This window comes from Oncorhynchus nerka, linkage group LG17 (genome assembly GCF_034236695.1).
Source record: "Oncorhynchus nerka isolate Pitt River linkage group LG17, Oner_Uvic_2.0, whole genome shotgun sequence".
In the NCBI taxonomy this organism is placed as follows: Eukaryota; Metazoa; Chordata; class Actinopteri; order Salmoniformes; family Salmonidae; genus Oncorhynchus; species Oncorhynchus nerka.
The window spans coordinates 46378419-46398443 of NC_088412.1; the positions used below are offsets into that span (position 1 = coordinate 46378419).

General features: G+C 44.9%; 1 protein-coding gene across 1 annotated transcript in view; it reads left to right on the forward strand.

Moving 5' to 3' along the window:
• Nucleotides 1–20025, forward strand: part of LOC115145329 (low-density lipoprotein receptor-related protein 8-like) — a 285564-nt gene that overhangs the window by 107824 nt on the left and 157715 nt on the right. Inside the window, exon 3 of the mRNA XM_065003195.1 lies at nucleotides 19604–19726. Within this exon, the coding sequence (XP_064859267.1) occupies nucleotides 19604–19726 (123 nt within the window). The remainder of the gene's footprint in view (nucleotides 1–19603; nucleotides 19727–20025) is intronic.

A 20025-nucleotide genomic window follows, 5' to 3' on the forward strand; every position in this document is an offset into this window, starting at 1 on the left:
CTCTGTCTGTCTATCTGGGTGTAGTCCGAGCTGGGTTCTTATAGTATTTGAAATATGTCAACTATTTTCAGCATTTGGAGTGCCAGATGGATGGTATTTGCCCATTTGAGACCATTTCATTGGTTTTATTGCGCCATACAAGCTCAATCAAGCACAACTTAAACCTTTCAAATACTGTTTGAACCCAGGTCTGGCGTAGTGGGGGTTGGCTGACTAAATGGGTTTTATACAGTACAGTACACACTGTCCCCATGTGTCTGAGGAGAGAACTAACGCTGGAGGGGACAGGAGGGGTGGGGGGTTGCTAATGGACTGGCAGTAAATGGGTCAATCAGGACAGTTTGTGTGTGTTTGGTGTGCTGCTATCCCATGCCAGACAACAGGGCTGGAGGGAGATGAGGGAGGGATGGGTCAGTAGAGAATGATATCATTAAAAAGATGACCCTGTCAAGGAGACTGAGCTTCCAGGCGGGTTTGGTGTGGTGAAGGGGATCTTGGGGGAGGCAGCCACCTATGGGGGTTAGGCCATAGAGGGGGAGACGGGAGGTGAGGGGAGGGGAGGCAGGGGTATCGCTGTCTGAATGATTTAAGAATTCAATGCAGGTCAGCTCTTAGAGCCCAATGTCACTCAGTTGGTCTATTGTGATCGTGTGAGTGTGTGTGTCGTGTGTGGATTGTAAAGGGTGCATATCTCACCTCTAATGAGAAGTGGCTGAGCAGAATGATGTGATGTCATTTGTCCCAGGCACACCAACAACGACCTCACCTGTGGTTTGGGAGAATATCCCTACACACACACACACACGCACACACACAGACACACACACACACACACACACACACACACACACACACACACGTTGTACTGTAATATACTGTAATACGTGTCACTGTAACACCTTCAACATTATTATTGTCTGAGCTTTACTGATCTACTGAGCATTTGCAGTCAGAGAGGTTTGCTCGCCCTTCATGCAGTAGATATGGCTGACGTAAACCCTCCACACATCTTCCTCCTCCACCAAAACAATGGGCCTTATTGTCTGTAGCCTAATTACCAGGCTGTGAAGCTAACGCCTGCTGGCCAACAGATCTCTGTCTCTATGATTTGTTTGATCCCATTTCAGACGTTAAACAACAATCGCCACGTGTGTGTTGTGAGTTTGAGCCTTCGAGGCAAATGGCATCAGAAAGACGGGGAGGGGGACAAAGTGTGCTGTGTACAATCATTTTTTACATTTTATTATGTTGTAGCCAGCGGGGCTGGAGATCAATTCCTATTGATTACATTTGGAGGGAAATGTGGCATTGTGGCATGGAGCTGGAGTGTGTTTGGCGTACCAAGGGAAGAGAGACGGACGCGAGGTGAAAGCTGCCGAACTGTTACTTTTGAAAGGCCTAATGCGATCACAGCTCAGTGCAGAGCTAGCTAGCTCCATATAATGAGACAGGCTCTAATGGCTGTGATTTCTACTGATAACACTGTAGCCTACAGTCTCTACGCCGCTCATGCGTTTGATTGAAGAATGGAATTGAGAGAGAGAGAGAAAGAGAGTCAGAGAGAGTCAGAGAGAGAGAGACAGAGAGAGAGACAGAGAGAGAGAGAGAGAGAGAGAGAGAGAGAGAGAGAGACAGAGAGAGAGAGAGAGACAGAGAGAGACAGAGAGAGAGAGAGAGACAGAGAGAGAGACAGAGAGAGACAGAGAGAGACAGAGAGAGACAGAGAGAGAGAGAGAGAGAGAGAGAGAGAGAGACAGAGAGAGACAGAGAGAGAGAGAGAGACAGAGAGAGAGACAGAGAGAGACAGAGAGAGAGAGAGAGAGAGAGACAGAGAGAGAGAGAGAGAGACAGAGAGAGAGAGAGAGAGAGAGAGACAGAGAGAGAGACAGAGAGAGAGAGAGAGAGAGAGAGAGACAGAGAGAGACAGAGAGAGACAGAGAGAGAGAGAGAGAGAGAGAGAGAGAGAGAGATCCCATCTGTAGACTCTCATGAAACAAGCAATTTAGACAAGAGCATTCCAATTTTTATTACATTTTTTTGTGCCCTGCATCTCACTTTTTCCTTTCTGGTGATTTCATTCTGGTAGTCAGTAAGCTTCTTTGTGGCCCTGCTCCCTGCCTGTAAGCCCTTGCTTATGTAAGCCAGGGCCGAGGAGACCCGCTGTATGTGACAGGATTTGGGAGGTCTTGAGCTGTGGCATGTCGCTGATGCACCCAGGTCCTCTCTGGGAAAAGCATGGCGTCTCAGAATGAATGACATGGAGTATAACAACAGGATAAATAAGAGTTTCATTCAAGGACAATGCCTTCTGCCAACAATGCTGATGCCAAACTGAAACCAGTTGAATTAAGGGGGAATAGTCTTATTTTCGTTTTGTGGCTACCTTATCCAGCAGGCTATTGGTTGTAAGGTTCCTTCCTTATTAGTCATGAGCAAATAGGAACAGGATACATACCACGGTATTACCATTTTAGTAAACAAGGGGCTGCTTTCAGAATGCTAACACAGTTAGCACAAACTAATAGTACATTTCAATAGAGGCTGCTAGCTAAATATGCTAACAAGCGCAAAATATGTATGTACAGTTACCGGTCAAGTTTTAGAACACCTACTCATTCAAAGGTTTTTCTTTATTTTTACTCATTTCTACATTGTAGAATAAGAGTGAAGACATCAAAACTATGAAAATAACACATATGGAGTCGTAAACCAGAAAATTGTTAAACAAATCAGAATATAATTTATATTTGAGATTCTTCAAATAGCCACCCTTTGCCTTGATGACTGCTTTATACACTCTTGGCATTGTCTCAACCAGATTCATGAGGTAGTCACCTGGAATGCATTTCAATTAACAGGTGTGCCTTGTTAAGAGTTCATTTGTGGAATTTATTTCCTTCTTAATGTGTTTGAGCCAATCAGTTGTGTTGTGACAAGGTAAGAGTGGTATACAGAAGATAGCTCTATTTGGTAAAAGACCAAGTCCATATTATGGCTGGAACAGCTCAAATAATCAAAGAGAAACGACAGTCCATCATTACTTTAAGACATGAAGGTCAGTCAATACGGAACATTTCAAGAACTTTGACAGTTTCTTCAAGTGCAGTCGCAAAAACCATCAAGCGTTATGATGAAACTGTCTCTCATGAGGACCGCCACAGGAATGGAAGACCCAGAGTTACCTCTGCTGCAGAGTACAAGTTCATTAGAGTTACCAGCCTCAGAAATTGCAGCCCAAATACATGCTTTACAGAGTTCAAGTAACAGACACATCTCAACATCGACTGTTCAGAGGAGACTGTGTGAATCAGGTATTCATTGGCAAATTGTTGTAAAGAAACCACTACTAAAGGACACAAATAAGAAGAAGAGACTTGCTTGGGCCAAGAAACACGAGCAATGGACATTAGACCAGTGGAAATTTGTCCATTGGTCTGAAGTCCAAATCGTAGATTTTTGGTTCCAACCGCTGTGTCTTTGTGAGATGTGGTGTGGGTGAACGGATGATCTCCTTTGTGAGATGTGGTGTGGGTGAATGGATGATCTCCTTTGTGAGATGTGGTGTGGGTGAACGGATGATCTCCTTTGTGAGACGGGGTGTGGGTGAACGGATGATCTCCTTTGTGAGATGTGTTGTGGGTGAATGGATGATCTCCTTTGTGAGATGTGGTGTGGGTGAACGGATGATCTCCTTTGTGAGATGTGGTGTGGGTGAACGGATGATCTCCTTGGTGAGATGTGGTGTGGGTGAACGGATGATCTCCTTTGTGAGATGTGGTGTGGGTGAACGGATGATCTCCTTTGTGAGACGGGGTGTGGGTGAACGGATGATCTCCTTTGTGAGATGTGGTGTGGGTGAATGGATGATCTCCTTTGTGAGACGGGGTGTGGGTGAACGGATGATCTCCGCATGTGTAGTTTCCACTGTGAAGCATGGAGGAGGAGGTGTTATGGTGTGGGGGTGCTTTGCTGGTGACACAGTCAGTGATTTATTTATAAATCAAGGCACACTTAACCAGCATGGCTACCACAGCGTTCTGCAGTGATACACCATCCCATCTGTTTTAGGCTTAGTTGGACTATAATTTGTTTTTCAACAGGACAATGACCCAACACACCTCCAGGCTGTGTAAGGGCTATTTGACCAATAAGGAGAGTGATGGAGTGCTGCATAAATTGAGATGGTTTGGGATGAGTCGGACCACAGAGTGAAGGAAAAGCAGCGAACAAGTCCTCAGCATATGTGGGAACTCATTCAAGACTGTTGGGAAAGCATTCCAGGTGAAGCTGGTTTAGAGAATGCCAAGGGTGTGCAAAGCTGTCATCAATGCAAAGGGAGGGTATTAGAAGAATATCAAATATACACTGCTCAAAAAAATAAAGGGAACACTAAAATAACACATCCTAGATCTGAATGAATTAAATATTCTTATTAAATTATTACATACTTGAATGTGCTGACAACAAAATCACACAAAAATGATCAATGGGAATCAAATGTATCAACCCATGGAGGTCTGGATTTGGAGTCACACTCAAATTTAAAGTGGAAAACCACACTACAGGCTGATCCAACTTTGATGTAATGTCCTTAAAACAAGTCAAAATGAGTCTCCACGGCATTTCCAGACTCTGTCACGTCTGTCACATGTGCTCAGTGTGAACCTGCTTTCATCTGTGAAGAGCACAGGGCGCCAGTGGCGGATTTGCCAATCTTGGTGTTCTCTGGCAAATGTCAAACGTCCTGCACGGTGTTGGGCTGTAAGCACAACCCCCACCTGTGGACGTCGGGCCCTCATACCACCCTCATGGACTCTGTTTCTGACCGTTTGGGCAGACACATGCACATTTGTGGCCTGCTGGAGGTCATTTTGCAGAGCTCTGGCAGTGCTCCTCCTGCTCCTCCTTTGCACAAAGGCAGAGGTAGCGGTCCTGCTGCTGGGTTGTTGCCCTCCTACGGCCTCCTCCACGTCTCCTGATGTACTGGCCTGTCTCCTGGTAGCGCCTCCATGCTCTGGACACTACGCTGACAGACACAGCAAACCTTCTTGCCACAGCTCGCATTGATGTGCCATCCTGGATGAGCTGCACTACCTGAGCCACTTGTGTGGGTTGTAGACTCCGTCTCATGCTACCACTAGAGTGAATGCACCGCCAGCATTCAAAAGTGACCAAAACATCAGCCAGGAAGCATAGGAACTGAGAAGTGGTCTGTGGTCCTAAACTGCAGAACCATTCCTTTATTGTTTTTTTTTTGCACAACAGCATGTGCACAACAGCATGTGCACAACAGCATGTGCACAACAGCATGTGAAATTTAGTGTCAATCAGTGTTGCTTCCTAAGTGAACAGTTTGATTTCACAGAAGTGTGATTGACTTGAAGTTACATTGTGTTGTTTAAGTGTTCCCTTTATTTTTTGGAGCAGTGTATTATGATTTGTTAAACACTTATTTGGTTACTACATGATTCCATATGTCTTATTTCATAGTTTTGATGTCCTCACTGTTATTCTACAATGTAGAAAACAGTAAAAAATAAAGAAAAACCCTTGAATGAGTAGGTGTTCTGAAACCTTTGACCGGTAGTGTACAAGTATTGGTCGTAGCAACCGAATATACTTTTTTGGTGAGTTTGGACATTTGCAAGCGAATGTGAACGTGTCACGGCCATCAAAAGAAGTGGACCAAAGTGCAGCGTGGTGAGCGTACATTTTATTTTATTTGAAAAATGTTGCCAACAAAACAACAAACGAATTAAACAACCATGACGCTTACTAAGTGCCAAGTGGCTAAGTGCCACAAACAAAGTTAACTACCCACACTGAAAGGAGGGAAAAAGGGCTACCTAAGTATGATTCCAAATCAGAGACAACGATAGACAGCTGTCCCTGATTGAGAACCATACCCGGCCAAAACATAGAAATAAAGAAACATAGAAAACAAAAAATAGAATGCCCACCCCACATCACACCCTGACCTAACCAAATAGAGAAATAAAACGTCTCTCTAAGGTCAGGGCGTGACAGAACGAGAGACATTGTGCAAATGAACAAAGCTCAATGCTTGTCTGAAGGTAGAACAGTACAGACTCTGGAACAGTATGTGTACACACTGTGTCTGTGTGGAGTCTGGAGTCGCTAGGGCAAGAGGGGGGAGTAGCTGACGGGCCGAGAACGGCGAGGACAAGACATTTGCACAAAGAGTGACCACTGTACTGTACAGATAAGTCATCCAAAGCCTTTTGACTTTATCAAACACGGCAGAAAGCTAACACTATATGATGCCCGTCTCCTCATTCATTCAGCCACTTACTTAGCTAACTAGCAAGTCATACCAAATGCACAGCTGGACTCACCAGCTCCCACTCTCTCCAGTTCTGCTATTTACAAACAAACACGTGACTGGCTCAACTGTTCTGGGGTACTAAGCTTCATAACGTCAAATAATGTGACAGGTGAAATGAAGAACGCAATCTGCTTCTTCTCCTAACGTATTGCACAAGTTGATAGCAGGGATTAACTTAACTGCAAATATTCAAATATATTGAAAAAGTTTTGACGTTATTAACGGTATTGGAAGAAGTATTATGTGGCCCTTTTTCCAAATACCCCGGTATACGATATATACGGTATATCGCCCCGATCCTATTCCCATTCTACTCCACACACATCTCCACTCAACATCTCCCTCTGTGTAAAGCTTTAGGGGGAGAATGTCGGATGTCTTGAATAACAACAATAAGGAAGAAAGATTGAATGAAAAGGGTGAAAAACGTTGAAGGCGGCGTCGATGCCTGTGATTTCTACGAGTCCACAGCACGCACCAAGGCACAGGGTGAAAGGAGATGAACCTTTATCAAGCAGCATTAGAAAGCTGTTGCGCTGACGAACATAGCGTTAGTGTGGCTCTCTCAAAGCGCCTTACCTTCTTGCCTTCATTTTCCTTCCTGTTATCTGGTCGGGCCTTTTGAAATACGCACCGGGCTCACAGATCTGTCTGACTGTCACCCAAGATGTGTTTGTTCTGTTTTCAGGTTTTATTTTTGTTTTTAAGATGGGTTTATTTGCCTAAAGCGTGCGTGGGAGGAAGGCGAGCTTAGATAACACTTTAAGACCGTATTAGCATGTCTTATTAGAGAGTTGGGTGTTTTTTTCGCTCAGTCCAATGTCTCTCGTACACCTGGGGGATTGAATTGGTACTGTAAACACACTCAGAGAGCAAAGGTTTGGGACACAAGTCTCTCATAAAGAGGTATAGGAAGACGGTCAGCATCAACAAGCTAACTCTCGTTTGAGATTGGCTCGTTTGCACCCTAAGGCTTGGGTTTCATCTGTTCAGAAGGGGAAGCTCAGAAATGCGAACTGGAGGTTCATTGTAAGTGTGGCTAGTTGAACTCTGCTCCAGGCTGAGGGGTGTTTGATGATCTCTACAGCTCTCTGCAGGCGTCCGATCTCACAACTCTGGCCCTTTGTAGTCCATCCATCCATAATCTATACATCACCCTGGGACTGTATACTATTGCATAGAGGACAGGGGCTGGTGCTTTTAGCCGTATTGCGGTGTTGAGGTATTTCACTGCTCTTACCACCATTTCTCTCTCATCCCTCTCATCATTCAGGAGTTAGACAGGTCTTTCATCTTCTGAACAGACCCCTTTCATACTGTGTCACTTTTCTATCCCCCGTCCCTCTTTCATACACACATGCACAAGTGCACGCGGGCAGGCACGTAGGCAGGCAGGCACGTAGGCAGGCAGGCAGGCACGCACGCATGCACACGCTGGTCAGTTAATCCCTCAGTAACACTGCACTCATATTCAATCTTCCTGGGAGAAAGCTAGGCGAATCTAAACTACTATCTAATCTAAAAATAAATGAGCAGTGTCATGTTTAAGTCCTTTTTATTCCACCAGTCGATACTTGATCCACTTTACGTGTATGATCTTATTATTCATTAATTGAACGTATCGGCTGTTTGTTTGCTTGTACCTTTTTACTTTCACAATGAAAGTGATAAAAAAATACTTATCATTAAGAATAATCATAATATGTAAGGTGATTCTACAGTGTAATGGTATTGTGGTTGAAACAAACATGAAAACAAACAACCCCCCCCCCCCCCCCCCCAAAAAAAAAAATATCAAGCACTGTTTTCTTGCATTGCAGTATATGGAGTGTTGTAGCATTTAGACCTACTAAATAGAAGTTTAAGTAACATGTCATTTATCCTTTTGATTAACAGTAGTGTAAAATGAGTTTGTCTTTGGAATAACACGTTTCAGACCTGTACACTCCACTGTTGTCCAAAGTGTTTCTTTCATTAATCCCCCAGACAATTCCCTATATTTGCAAAGGTTTTATTATGAGTGAAAGGCTCTGTTTGGGCCGTGTCTAACAAAACCCAGCAGACTCTCTTGCTCCTTCAGGAACGGATAATTCCCCTTGAAATCATGCATTCGAGTGCCCTTGTCCTGGACAATCTTTTGGCCCATCTCCGCTCACGACAGAGAGGCTGCTTGCGTGCCCATCTTTGTCAGTTCTTTCTCCAGGAGGGAAATGTTCTGTTCTTCGCTGACCACGTCACCTTCCTTATCTACGAATCTAATGGGCCCCTCTTCTTTCACTCTCAACTTCTCCCGGAACTCCTCAAAACAGGCTCTGATCTGGTCTTTTGATCTGTTCTGAGTAACTCTTTGCTTTAGTGATATTAGTTTTTTTGGCCCTCATTTCACTTTTTTTTAATGCCAACAATCCTGTTGTTAAGGTGAACTAAAACTGTAGCTACCTCTGTCTTCAGATCTTTCTGGGAATCTTTTACAGGCCTTTCCCCTCACAAATGAATCAGATGAGCCCATTGTCCATCACACAAAAGAGCTTCAGAGATGCTCCACCTTCACAACACTCATATCCTCTCCCTTTTTCCTGTCTTGCCCCCCTTTGTTCTCCCAGTTTGAGCTGGTTTGCCACATTCCTTATCAGCCTGAATCCCCAGCGTCATTCAGCTAAGAACAAGAAACATAATGTTGTTGTCAACATGGGGAACCGTTGTGACCGGGAAACGTACAGGTGTAGGATCTTAATTTGAGGATTTAAATGTTTAGTCCATAATGTCACTTGTTTTAATCTGTTAGCTGGTGAAAATGAGGCTACTTGCAAAGTGAAATACTGTTAATATAATCGTGTTTTTGTGCAGGTTTAAGGTGAATTTATGTAAATCACGAAGCACACATGCATTTCCTGCGGCGCAGGAAAACTCTCATCAACAAAAGACCCTACATCTGTAGAAACTTGAAAATTGAATGATTAAAATGATAACAAGCTATATTGGCACTGCTTTGTTGTGTTGTCGCTCAGGGAGCATGGTGGCAAACACACTTACTGAATAGAACCTTAAAGTTAAGGCATTAGTTATTTATTTTTTCCGGGATGAATTTCTTCTTTTTATCAATGTCAATTATGGCTTTTTGCTTTTGACGATCTTCTCCAAGTCAGTACGTAGGTTTCTTTTGACCCAGGCTTCTTTGACAAAAGCAATGTAAAAAAACAACAACATTGCGACATGTAATGGAAATGACAGCTATAGGAGAAATGTTCATATTTTACCCCTTTTTTCTCCCCAATTTCGTGGTATCCAATTGGTAGTAGTTACAGTCTTGTCTCATCGCTGCAACTCTCGTACGGACTCGGGAGAGGCGAAGGTTCGAGAGCCATGCGTCCTCAACACAACCCAACCAAGCCACACTGCTTCTTGACACATCCAACCCGGTTGCCAGCCACACCAATGTGTCGGAGGAAACACCGTATGCCTAGCAACCTGGTCAGCGTGCACTGCGCCCTGCCCGCCACAGGAGTCGCTAGTGCGCGATGAGACAAGGATATCCCTGCCGGCCAAGCCCTCCCTAACCCGGATGACGCTAGGCCAATGGTGCGCCACCCCATGGGCCTCCCGGTCGGGGCCGGCTGCGACAGAGCCTGGGCTCGAACCCAGAGTCTCTGGTGGCACAGCTAGCACTGCGGTGCAGTGCCTTAGACCACTGCGCCACCCGGGAGGCTGAAATGTACATTTTTACCCGTTTTTTCCCTTCAAACTTTCTTTATTGCGTGAAATTATGATGTGTGGTCCGACTCTCTAGGAAACTTTGCAGTATTTTGTTTTTTATGTGTTTTCGAATAAATTATGATTCCCTTAATCATTTTGAAGGTACGCCGGGGCACGTGATGCTATCAAGTAACTATAAAGCTCTACTCCACATTTAATTATAAATGCCTACTGCTTGTTAAATCTATTTATCAACTGTAAACTAATGTTTCTTTGCAGAACAAGAATGCCTGAATTGCTTCGCCTTGATTTTCTAGTTGGCTGAATGCGTGCTAAATGAACTAAAGGAAAAATAGTAACACAATAAAATAACAATAACGAGGCTACAAGGGGTACTGGTACTGAGTCAATGTGCAGGGGTAAAGTCAAGGTCATTGAGGTAATATGTACAGTACCAGTCAAAACTTTGGACACACCTACTCATTCAAGGGTTTTTCTTTATTTAACTGAAGTTATCACAACTATGAAATAACACATATGGAGTCATGTAGTAACCAAAAAAGTGTTAAACAAATCACAATTTTCTTCGCTTCTCGCTCAAGGTGTTTGCGTTACCGATGTTGCACTGAATCCCAAGTAAAGCTGACTCTACCTTTGTCTTCAGAATCTCCACTGGTTTGAATGTGTGTCAGATTGTGGTCTTTTCTCTCCTTACAGACCATACAGATCAGCTTTCTGTCAGTCTCACAGAACCGCTTCACTGTGTACATGGCACTCCTCATACCTCATCCAGTCTCAGCTGATCCTTCATCTTCCTGATTGGTCTGACGTGGAAGTTTGGAGGTCTGAGAGCTTCTTTGACTGACTCCTCCTCTCTCCCCCGCTTCTTCGCTGGTCCGACTCTCTAGGATACTATGCAGTATTTTGTTTTTTATGTATTATTTCTTACACTGTTACCCCAGGAAATCTTAAGTCTTATTACATACAGCCGGAATAACTATTGGATATAAGAGCAATGTCAACTTACCAACATTACGACCTGGAATACAACTTTCCCGAAGCGGATCCTCTGTCTGGACCACCACCCATGACAATCGATCGGATCCTAGTAGGTAACCCAAAACAACGGCGCCGCAGAAGGGGCAGACGGAGTGGTCTTCTGGTCAGGCTCCGTAGACAGGCACATCGCTCACCGCTCCCGAGTATACTACTTGTCAATGTCCAGTCTCTTGACAACAAGGTAGATGAAATTCGAGCAAGGGTTGCCTTCCAGAGAGACATCAGAGATTGTAACATTCTCTGTTTCACGGAAACATGGCTCACTCGGGATACGTTATCAGAGTCGGTACAGCCACCCGGGTTTCTTCGCGCATGGCGCTGACAAAAACAAACATCTCTCTGGTAAGAAGAAGGGCGGGAGTCTATGCCTTATGATTAACGAGTCGTGGTGTGATCATAACAAGTTCTGTTCAACGCTGGTCCGACCAATCTGATTCCACGCTTCACGATTGCTTCGATCACATGGACTGGGATTTGTTTCCGGATAGCCTCAGACAACAACATTGACATATACGCTGATTCGATGAGTGAGTTTATTAGCAAGTGTATCGGTGCATCGGTTGTACCCACGGTGACTATTAAAACCTTACCCAACCAGAAACCGTGGATTGATGGCAGCATTCGCGCAAAACTGAAAGCGGAAACCACTGCTTTTAATCATGGCAAGATGACCGGAAACATGACCGAATACAAATAATGTAACTATTCCCTCCACAATGCAATTAAACAAGCTAAGCGTCAGTATAGAGACAAAGTAGAGTTCCAATTCAACGGCTCAAACATGAGACGAATGTGTCAGGGTCTACAGTCAATCACAGAATACAAAAAGAAAACCAGCCCCGTCGTGGTCATCGACGTCTTGCTCCCAGAAAAATGAAACTTCTTCTTTGCTCGCTTTGAGGACAATACAGTGCCACTGACACGGCCTGCTACCAAAACCTGCGGACTCTCCTTCACCGCAGCCAACGTGAGTAAAACATTTAAACGTGTTAACCCTCGCAAGGCTGCCGGCCCAGACGGCATCCCTAGCCGCGTCCTCAGAGCATGCACAGACCAGCTTGCTGGTGTGTTTACGGACATATTCAATCGATCCCTATCCCAGTCTGCTGTTCTCACATGCTTCAAGAGGGCCAACATTGGTCCTGTTCCCAAGAAAACTAAGGTAACTGAGTTAAACGACTACCGCCCCGTAGCACTCACTACCGTCATCACGAAGTGATTTGAGAGACTAGTCAAGGACCATATCACCTCCACCCTACCTGACACCCTAGACCCACTCCAATTTGCTTACCACCGCAATAGGTCCACAGACAACGCAATCACACTCCACACTGCCCTAACCCATCTAGACAAGAGGAATACCTATGTAAGAATGCTGTTCGTCGATTACAGCTCAGCATTTAACATCATAGTACCCTCCAAACTCGCCTTTAAGCTCGAGACCTGGGTCTCGACCCCACCCTGTGCAACTGGGTCCTGGACTTTGACGGGCCGCCCCCAGGTGGTGAGGGTAGGAAACAACATCTCCACCCCGCTGATCCTCAATACTGGGGCCCAACAAGGGTGCGTTCTCAGCCCTCTCCTGTACTCCCTGTTCACCCATGACTGCGTGGCCATGCGCGTCTCCAACTCAATCATCAAGTTTGCAGATGACACTACAGTGGTAGGCTTGATTACCAACAACGACGAGATGGCCTACAGGGAGGAGGTGAGGGCCCTCGGAGTGTGGTGCCATGAAAATAACCTCACACTCAACGTCAACAAAACAAAGGAGATAATCATGGACTTCAGGAAACAGCAGAGGGAGCACCCCCCTATCTACATCAATGGGACAGTAGTGGAGAAGGTGGAAAGTCTTAAATTCCTTGGCGTACACATCACGGACAAGCTGAAATGGTCCACCCATACAGACAGCGTGGTGAAGAAGGCGCAACAGCGCTGAAGAGGCTGAAGAAATTTGGCTTGGCACCAAAAACAACTTTTACAGATGCACAATCGAAAGCATCCTGTGGGGCTGTATCACCGCCTGGTACGGCAACTGCTCTGCCTACAACCCTAAGGCTCTCCAGAGGGCAGTGAGGTCTACACAACGCATCACAGGGGGCAAACAACCTGCCCTCCAGGACACCTACACCACCCGATGTCACAGGAAAGCCAAAAAGATCATCAAGGACAACAACCACCCGAGCCAACGCCTGTTGACCCTGCTATCATTCAGAAGGCGAGGTCAGTACAGGTGCATCAAAGCTGGGACCGAGAGACTGAAAAACAGTTTCAGTGCCATCAGACTGTTAAACAGCCGTCAGTAGCATTGATTGGCTGCTGCCAACATACTGACTCAAATCTCTTGCCACTTTAATTATTTAAAATTGGGTGTAATAAGTGTGTCACTAGTCACTTCAAACAATGCCACTTTATATAATGTTTACATACCCTACATTATTCATCTCATATGTATATACTGTACTCTATACCATCTACTGCATCTTGCCTATGCCGCACGGCCATCGCTCATCCATATATTTATATGTACATTTTCTTATTAATTCCTTTACACTTTTGTGTATAAGGTAGTTGTGAAATTGTTAGATTACTTGTTAGATATTACTGCATGGAACTAGAAGCACGAGCATTTCGCGACACCTTTGATTTTATTTGATTAGTCAGTTGCACAACTGAATGCATTCATCTGAAATGTGTCTTTCACATTTAACCCGACCACTCTGAATCAAAGAGGTGGATTGTGTGAGTACGACCTCACTGAGAGAGAAAGCAAAGAAAGGCTGTCCTTAAAGCATACTCAACCTAGTTTAACTCTTGGCAAATTCATTGGAGTTTTGCTTTATCAAATGGGGCGTGGCTCTGTTTATGCCACATCTCAAGATGCTGGACAGATCCTTCCATCTGGTAATGGGCCTGGCTCGTCTTATCACACAGTGAGCACATAAAGGATTGTTTACCTCAGCCCTTCAATACAGCTTATCAACACCTATTATCAGCCATATATATGTCATAGGGTGCCATTGGGTGCCATAGGGTGTCATATGGTGCCATATATATGTCATAGGGTGCCATTGGGTGCCATAGGGTGTCATATGGTGCCATTGGGTGCCATAGGCTGCCATAGGGTGTCATAGGGTGCCATAGGGTGTCATAGGCTGCCATAGGGTGCCATAGGCTGCCATAGGGTGTCATAGGGTGCCATAGGCTGCCATAGGGTGCCATAGGGTGTCATTGGGTGCCATAGGGTACCATTTCGGATGCAGCGCTAAACAAAAACAGGGCAATCACACCAAACAAGGTTTAATGTTTCCCCTTCATTGTTATTGTAGTGTTGTGGCAATACATTACATTATCTCCTTCCCTGTGATGGTGAGAACACGTTTTGAGGGGTAAATGGAGTGTGGAAATTGAATGACTCCGAGCTTCCTGACCTTCACCTGTTTCCTCTGCTCCTCTGTCGCTTCTTCCCAATTCACATGCCTGTGTTGTTACGGCGACGTGGCGGTTTCCTTAGAGGTGTCGCGGGGGCTAAGTAAACATCCCAGGTCACCCGAGTCAGTCAGTAATCATGGTGGCCCCTGGAGCGTGTCATTGGGAGAATGCCGGTAGCTCCGAGAGGAGCTTCCTGTCTTCTCTCAGCTGATCAGGGAAAGGGGTGTGCCTACAGGATAATTAATAGGAACCACAGCGGGAATTGGAAAAATAATGTTACTTGTTTGTGGATATATTGTATGTATTCCGCTCATGGACTCACACCCTTTACAGTGAGTTTAAGGTATTCTATATGGATTGCATTCTCATGACATGTCTCAGCTGGTGAAGGAGGGCAATGTGTATTTGTGTGTTTATTTGTGTCTGCAACTGTCCACATTCCAGGGGGATGTGTGTGTATACATAATTGTTTGCATTTGTTTGGTGTTTGTTTGTGTATGTGCACGCGTTTGCCACTTCTGTGTGGCACAGGGGATCTTCATGCATAAGTCATAAATCAACACATCCTTGAGGCAGCTGTGGTGAATGGGCAAGATTACTGTGTGCCACAACACACACACACGCACACGCACACACGCACGCACGCACACACACACACACACACAAACACACACACACACACACACACACACACACACACACACACACACACACACACACACACACACACACACACAGCGCTGGGAGATGAATGAACAAAAATCAACAGCGCACAAGTCCCTCGGAATGCCACTGCACCACATGGCACTGCCAGCCCAATCACTGGAGACACTAAACTCACACCAATTCCACAAACATCTGGCAGTCCTTCAAGCTAACATTTCCTTTTCTTGGGATAATTAAAAGCATATTGTGGTGGGCTACAATGGTGAAACCCTCCCTTAAAGCAGTTTGAAGGTGTGTGGGGGAGGTAATGAGAAATTCCTACTATTCTTTCCATGGATTATTTGCTCTTTTGTCCTTGAGATAAGAAAGGACGAGAGGGAGGGATGGAGAGAGGGTGGGAGAGATTGTGGGTGATTGATAGGTCTGGCGTTGCTCTGTTTCTTTAGTCCCCATCACCCCATTGGAGTGTTCTCCCACCCCTATACATCCTTAGGCACCCTACTCCCCACTCTCCGTACCCCTATATGTCCCTCCAATCATCCCATCTGGGGATCATTGTCCTGTTGAAAAACAAATGGTAGTCCCACTAAGCGTAAACCAGATGCGATGGCGTATCGCTGCAGCCATGCTGGTTAAGTGTGCTTAAAATTCTAAATAAATCACAGACAGTGTCACCAGCAAAGCACCATCACACCTCCTCCTCCATGCTTCACGGTGGGAACCACACATGCGGAGATCATCCGTTCACCTACTCTGCATCTCACAAAGACACGGCGGTTGGAAGCAAAGATCTCAAATTTGGACTCATCAGACCAAAGGTCTGATCTCCACTGGTCTAATGTCCATTGCTCCTCTTTCTTGGCCCAAGCAAGTCTCTTCTTCTTATTGGTGTCGTTTAGTAGTGTTTTCTTTGCAGAAATTCGACCATGAAGGCCTGATTCACACAGTCTCCTCTGGAGAGTTGATGTTGAAATGTGTCTGTTACTTGAACTCTGTGAAGCATTTATTTGGGCTGCAATTTCTGAGGCTGGTAACTCAAATGAACTTATACTCCGCAGTAGAGGTAACTCAGGGCCTTCTTTTCTTGTAGCGGTCCTCATGAGAGCCAGTTACATCATAGCGCTTGATGGTTTTTGTGACTGTAGATTTTCAAAGTTCTTGATTTTTTTCCGTATTGACTGACCTTCGTGTCTTAATGTAATGATGGACTACATTTGCACACACTGTATATATATATTTTTTTCCATTGTGTTATTGATTGTACATTTGTTTATGCCATTTGTAACTCTGTGTTGTTTTTGTCGCCCTGCTTTGCTTTATCTTGGCCAGACCGCAGTTGTAAATGAAAACTTGGCCTACCCGGTTAAATAAAGGTTAAATAAAAAGCCAGGAGAACGCTACCTGCCTGAATGCATAGTGCCAACTGTGAAGTTTGGTGGAGGAGGAATAATGGTCTGGGGCTGTTTTTCATGGTTCGGGCCCCTTAGTTCCAGTGAAGGGAAATCTTAACGCTACAGCAAGCAATGATATTCTAGATGATTCTGTGCTTCCAACTTTGTGGCAACAGTTTGGTGCAGGCCCTTTCCTGTTTCAGCATGACAATGCCCCCGTGCACAAAGCGAGGTCCATACAGAACTGGTTTGTCGAGATCCATGTTGAAGAACTTGACTGGCCAAGACCTCAACCCCATCAAACACCTTTGGGATGAATTGGAATGCCGGCTGCGAGCCAGGCCGAATCGGCCAACTTCAGTGCCCGACCTCACTAATGCTCAATGTTCTATCTTCTAGTGGAAAGCCTTCCTAGAAGAGTGGAGGCTGTTATAGCAGTAAAGTTGGCACCAACTCCATATTAATGCCCATGATTTTGGAATGAGATTTTCAACGAGTGTCCACATACCTTTGGTCTTGTATATGTGGAGTGGGAGACTGGCTGGGGAGATGGAAGGGAGTTAGATGAATTCCCAGATAAAATAATAAGACACTGGAGGGGATTTGTGTTCAGTGACACACTCACATGATATTGCGATCACAAACATACACACGCACGCACACACACACCGGGAGGGGATTTGTTGAGTCTACAGGAATGTGTAATTCCATTACACAGGACCTCTGTGGATGTAGCTTCTTCCTCTGCAATCCTCACAGCCATGTACTCTGGACTTTGGAGTTCTTTTTAACTGCTTGAAAATTGTATCTTAGAATCTGGGTGTTTTTGTTATAGCCATCAGGAAAATACTTCTACTTTATGTCCCATTATACTGGAGACTCTTGTCCTCATCCATTAGAAGATGTTGGTAGGACTTTTAGGGACTTCCCCATTGTGTTACTCAAATGTACGTAGTTCGGTCCTTGAGCTGTTCTTGTCTATTAACGTTCATGGGTCATTCCATGAAATGAGTGCCTTTTGCGTACCTTTGATATTTTAAGTAGAAATTGTGCACCAATTGAATTGTAAAATCCTGTTATGTCAAATGAAGTTCCCCTTTCATATAGAACTCAAGGAGAATTCGATCATTCAAAATGCAGCATTTTGACATGTCCCTCCGTCAACCCTGTGTCACTTCTAGGAAGATTTGAACCCACTTACAGTTTCATTATTATTTATATAATTCATGTGATTAGTGATTCATTTACATCTGTCCATCATTTTAAGGTCAACCGTGTTATATGAACTGGACTCTCATTTTAATATGGTGAAATAATTATTATTTTCAATTTTTGTTCAAAAGAAGCTTTGAATGTTTAATAATGGTTCTAGTCTTTTTGGCAATTTTCTGGTATTTTGTGGTGGAAAACTGAGTTGAGTATAACCCTGTTAACCATAGATAGCCAGGCTAGAAATGTTTGAAAAAAAGAAGAAGCTTGCATTCAATTGCCACGACATCCATTCCCCTTGTCACAAGCCAATTTATGGCTGATTTAAGAAGAAACCCTGTTACTGTCAACCCTTTTACTATATTTGGCACTTAATAGGCACTTGCTATAGCCATTTTGTAATTTCACGTCTTGCGATGGTTAAACTATTTTTTATGTGCTCATTATGACAAAATGTTAAAATTAGGTGAAACCAAAAGTTTTTTTGGGGGACAAAGTTACACTTCTCAAGAAGCACCAAATTGGTGGAACGAACCTATTATGCCATGTTTCATGTTCTATGTGGACCCTAGGAAGAGTAGCTGCTGCTTTCGCAACAGCTAATGGGGATCCTAATAAAATACCAATTACCAAATGTGTTAGGGGGTGTATTAGGAGTTGTTTGTGACTTCTCTGTACTACACTATCTTCCTGTTGTGTTATGAGTCCCTGGTGGGGGCATCATTCATATGCAGTGATTTGAACCCCCCCAGTCTGGCCACCCAAGGTAGGCTACATCACAGAAACAATAGGCTAACAAGCCTCTAGTCTACTCAGCCAGACTGGGCTAGGCCGTAGCAATCATCACACTCCACTACAGTGATTCTGATTCGTGCTACAGTACAATAACCTACAGGAGATGTAGTCAATGTAGTTGACATTTTTAGGCTAAAATCTTTAGCCTAACTAGCCTCTCCCCAGCCAGGCGAGGCTAAACCCCTAGCGATCACTCTCACACTCCACTACAGTGATTCTGATTCGTGCTACAGTACAATAACCTACAGGAGATGTAGTCAATGTAGTTGACATTTTTAGGCTAAAATCTTTAGCCTAACTAGCCTCTCCCCAGCCAGGCGAGGCTAAACCCCTAGCGATCACTCTCACACTCCGCTGCAGTGATTCTGACTAGCCTAGCACACCACTAATTGACATTTTCGGCTAGTGTCGACGGGTGGGCACAGCACTGTTTAAACCAGGGCATGTAAATGAGGAAGAGAACAGGACAGTTAGTCCCGGTGTGTGTTGTTCATCAGGCTAGTGGAGCGAGGCATCGTTCTCTCTCTCTCTCTCTCTCACATGAGGTGAGTGCTTTCTCTTGTTCAGAACTCTCCCGGTCAAGAAGAAGGAGCTTTAGCTCTCCCTGTGACACGCTCAAGCGCTCCAATTTTCCCCGGGCTGCTCCGCTCTGCTCGGAGAGAGTGACTGGAGAATGGGGTTAGATGGGTTATGAGACTGGTCATCTAACAACAGTCTGCCCTTGCTGCAATCTCTGGGTACTGAGACAAATTAGACAGATTTGGGAGGGTATATGAACTGAAGCTTGCATCTGGACACTTTTAGTGTAGTTTGCTTATTACATAGTGGACCTGATTGTAAACCCGACCTCGAGGTTTTCATCATTTGTTCGAAGCGACAGTCCATTTCACTTAGCTTGTGTTGTGTATTTGACTTAGAATGTTAATCTGATCTCTCTCTCTCCTACCCTATCTCTCTCTCTCTCTCCTTCCCTATCTCTCTCTCCTTCCCTATCTCTCTCTCTGAGCAGCAAAGAAGACATGTGCCACCACAGACTTTGCGTGTGAGAACGGCCAGTGTGTTCCCCAGCGGTGGCGCTGTGACGGAGAGCCGGAGTGTGCCGACGGATCAGACGAGGCCGACGCTACATGCAGTGAGTTCGACCTCTAGTCTGCACATCCCTCCAACCAGCAGAACAAACCCTGTCCACTTCCATCTGTCTGAGTCTCACATACACGGCCAACTGACCCTACTGTACTTCTGTGCCCCCCTGTCACACTCACACAGACCTGAGGTCAGCTCTAAACCCTGTTCCACGACGCTCACATCCTGCTTATTAATTACGCAGGATTCACTGTGGGCTGCACTCCATTTTTTCATAATTGCCACCAGCATATGACCTGTGTCCCGGGGCTGCGTTTGAAAACAAGCTGTGTTTGAAAACAAGCTGCG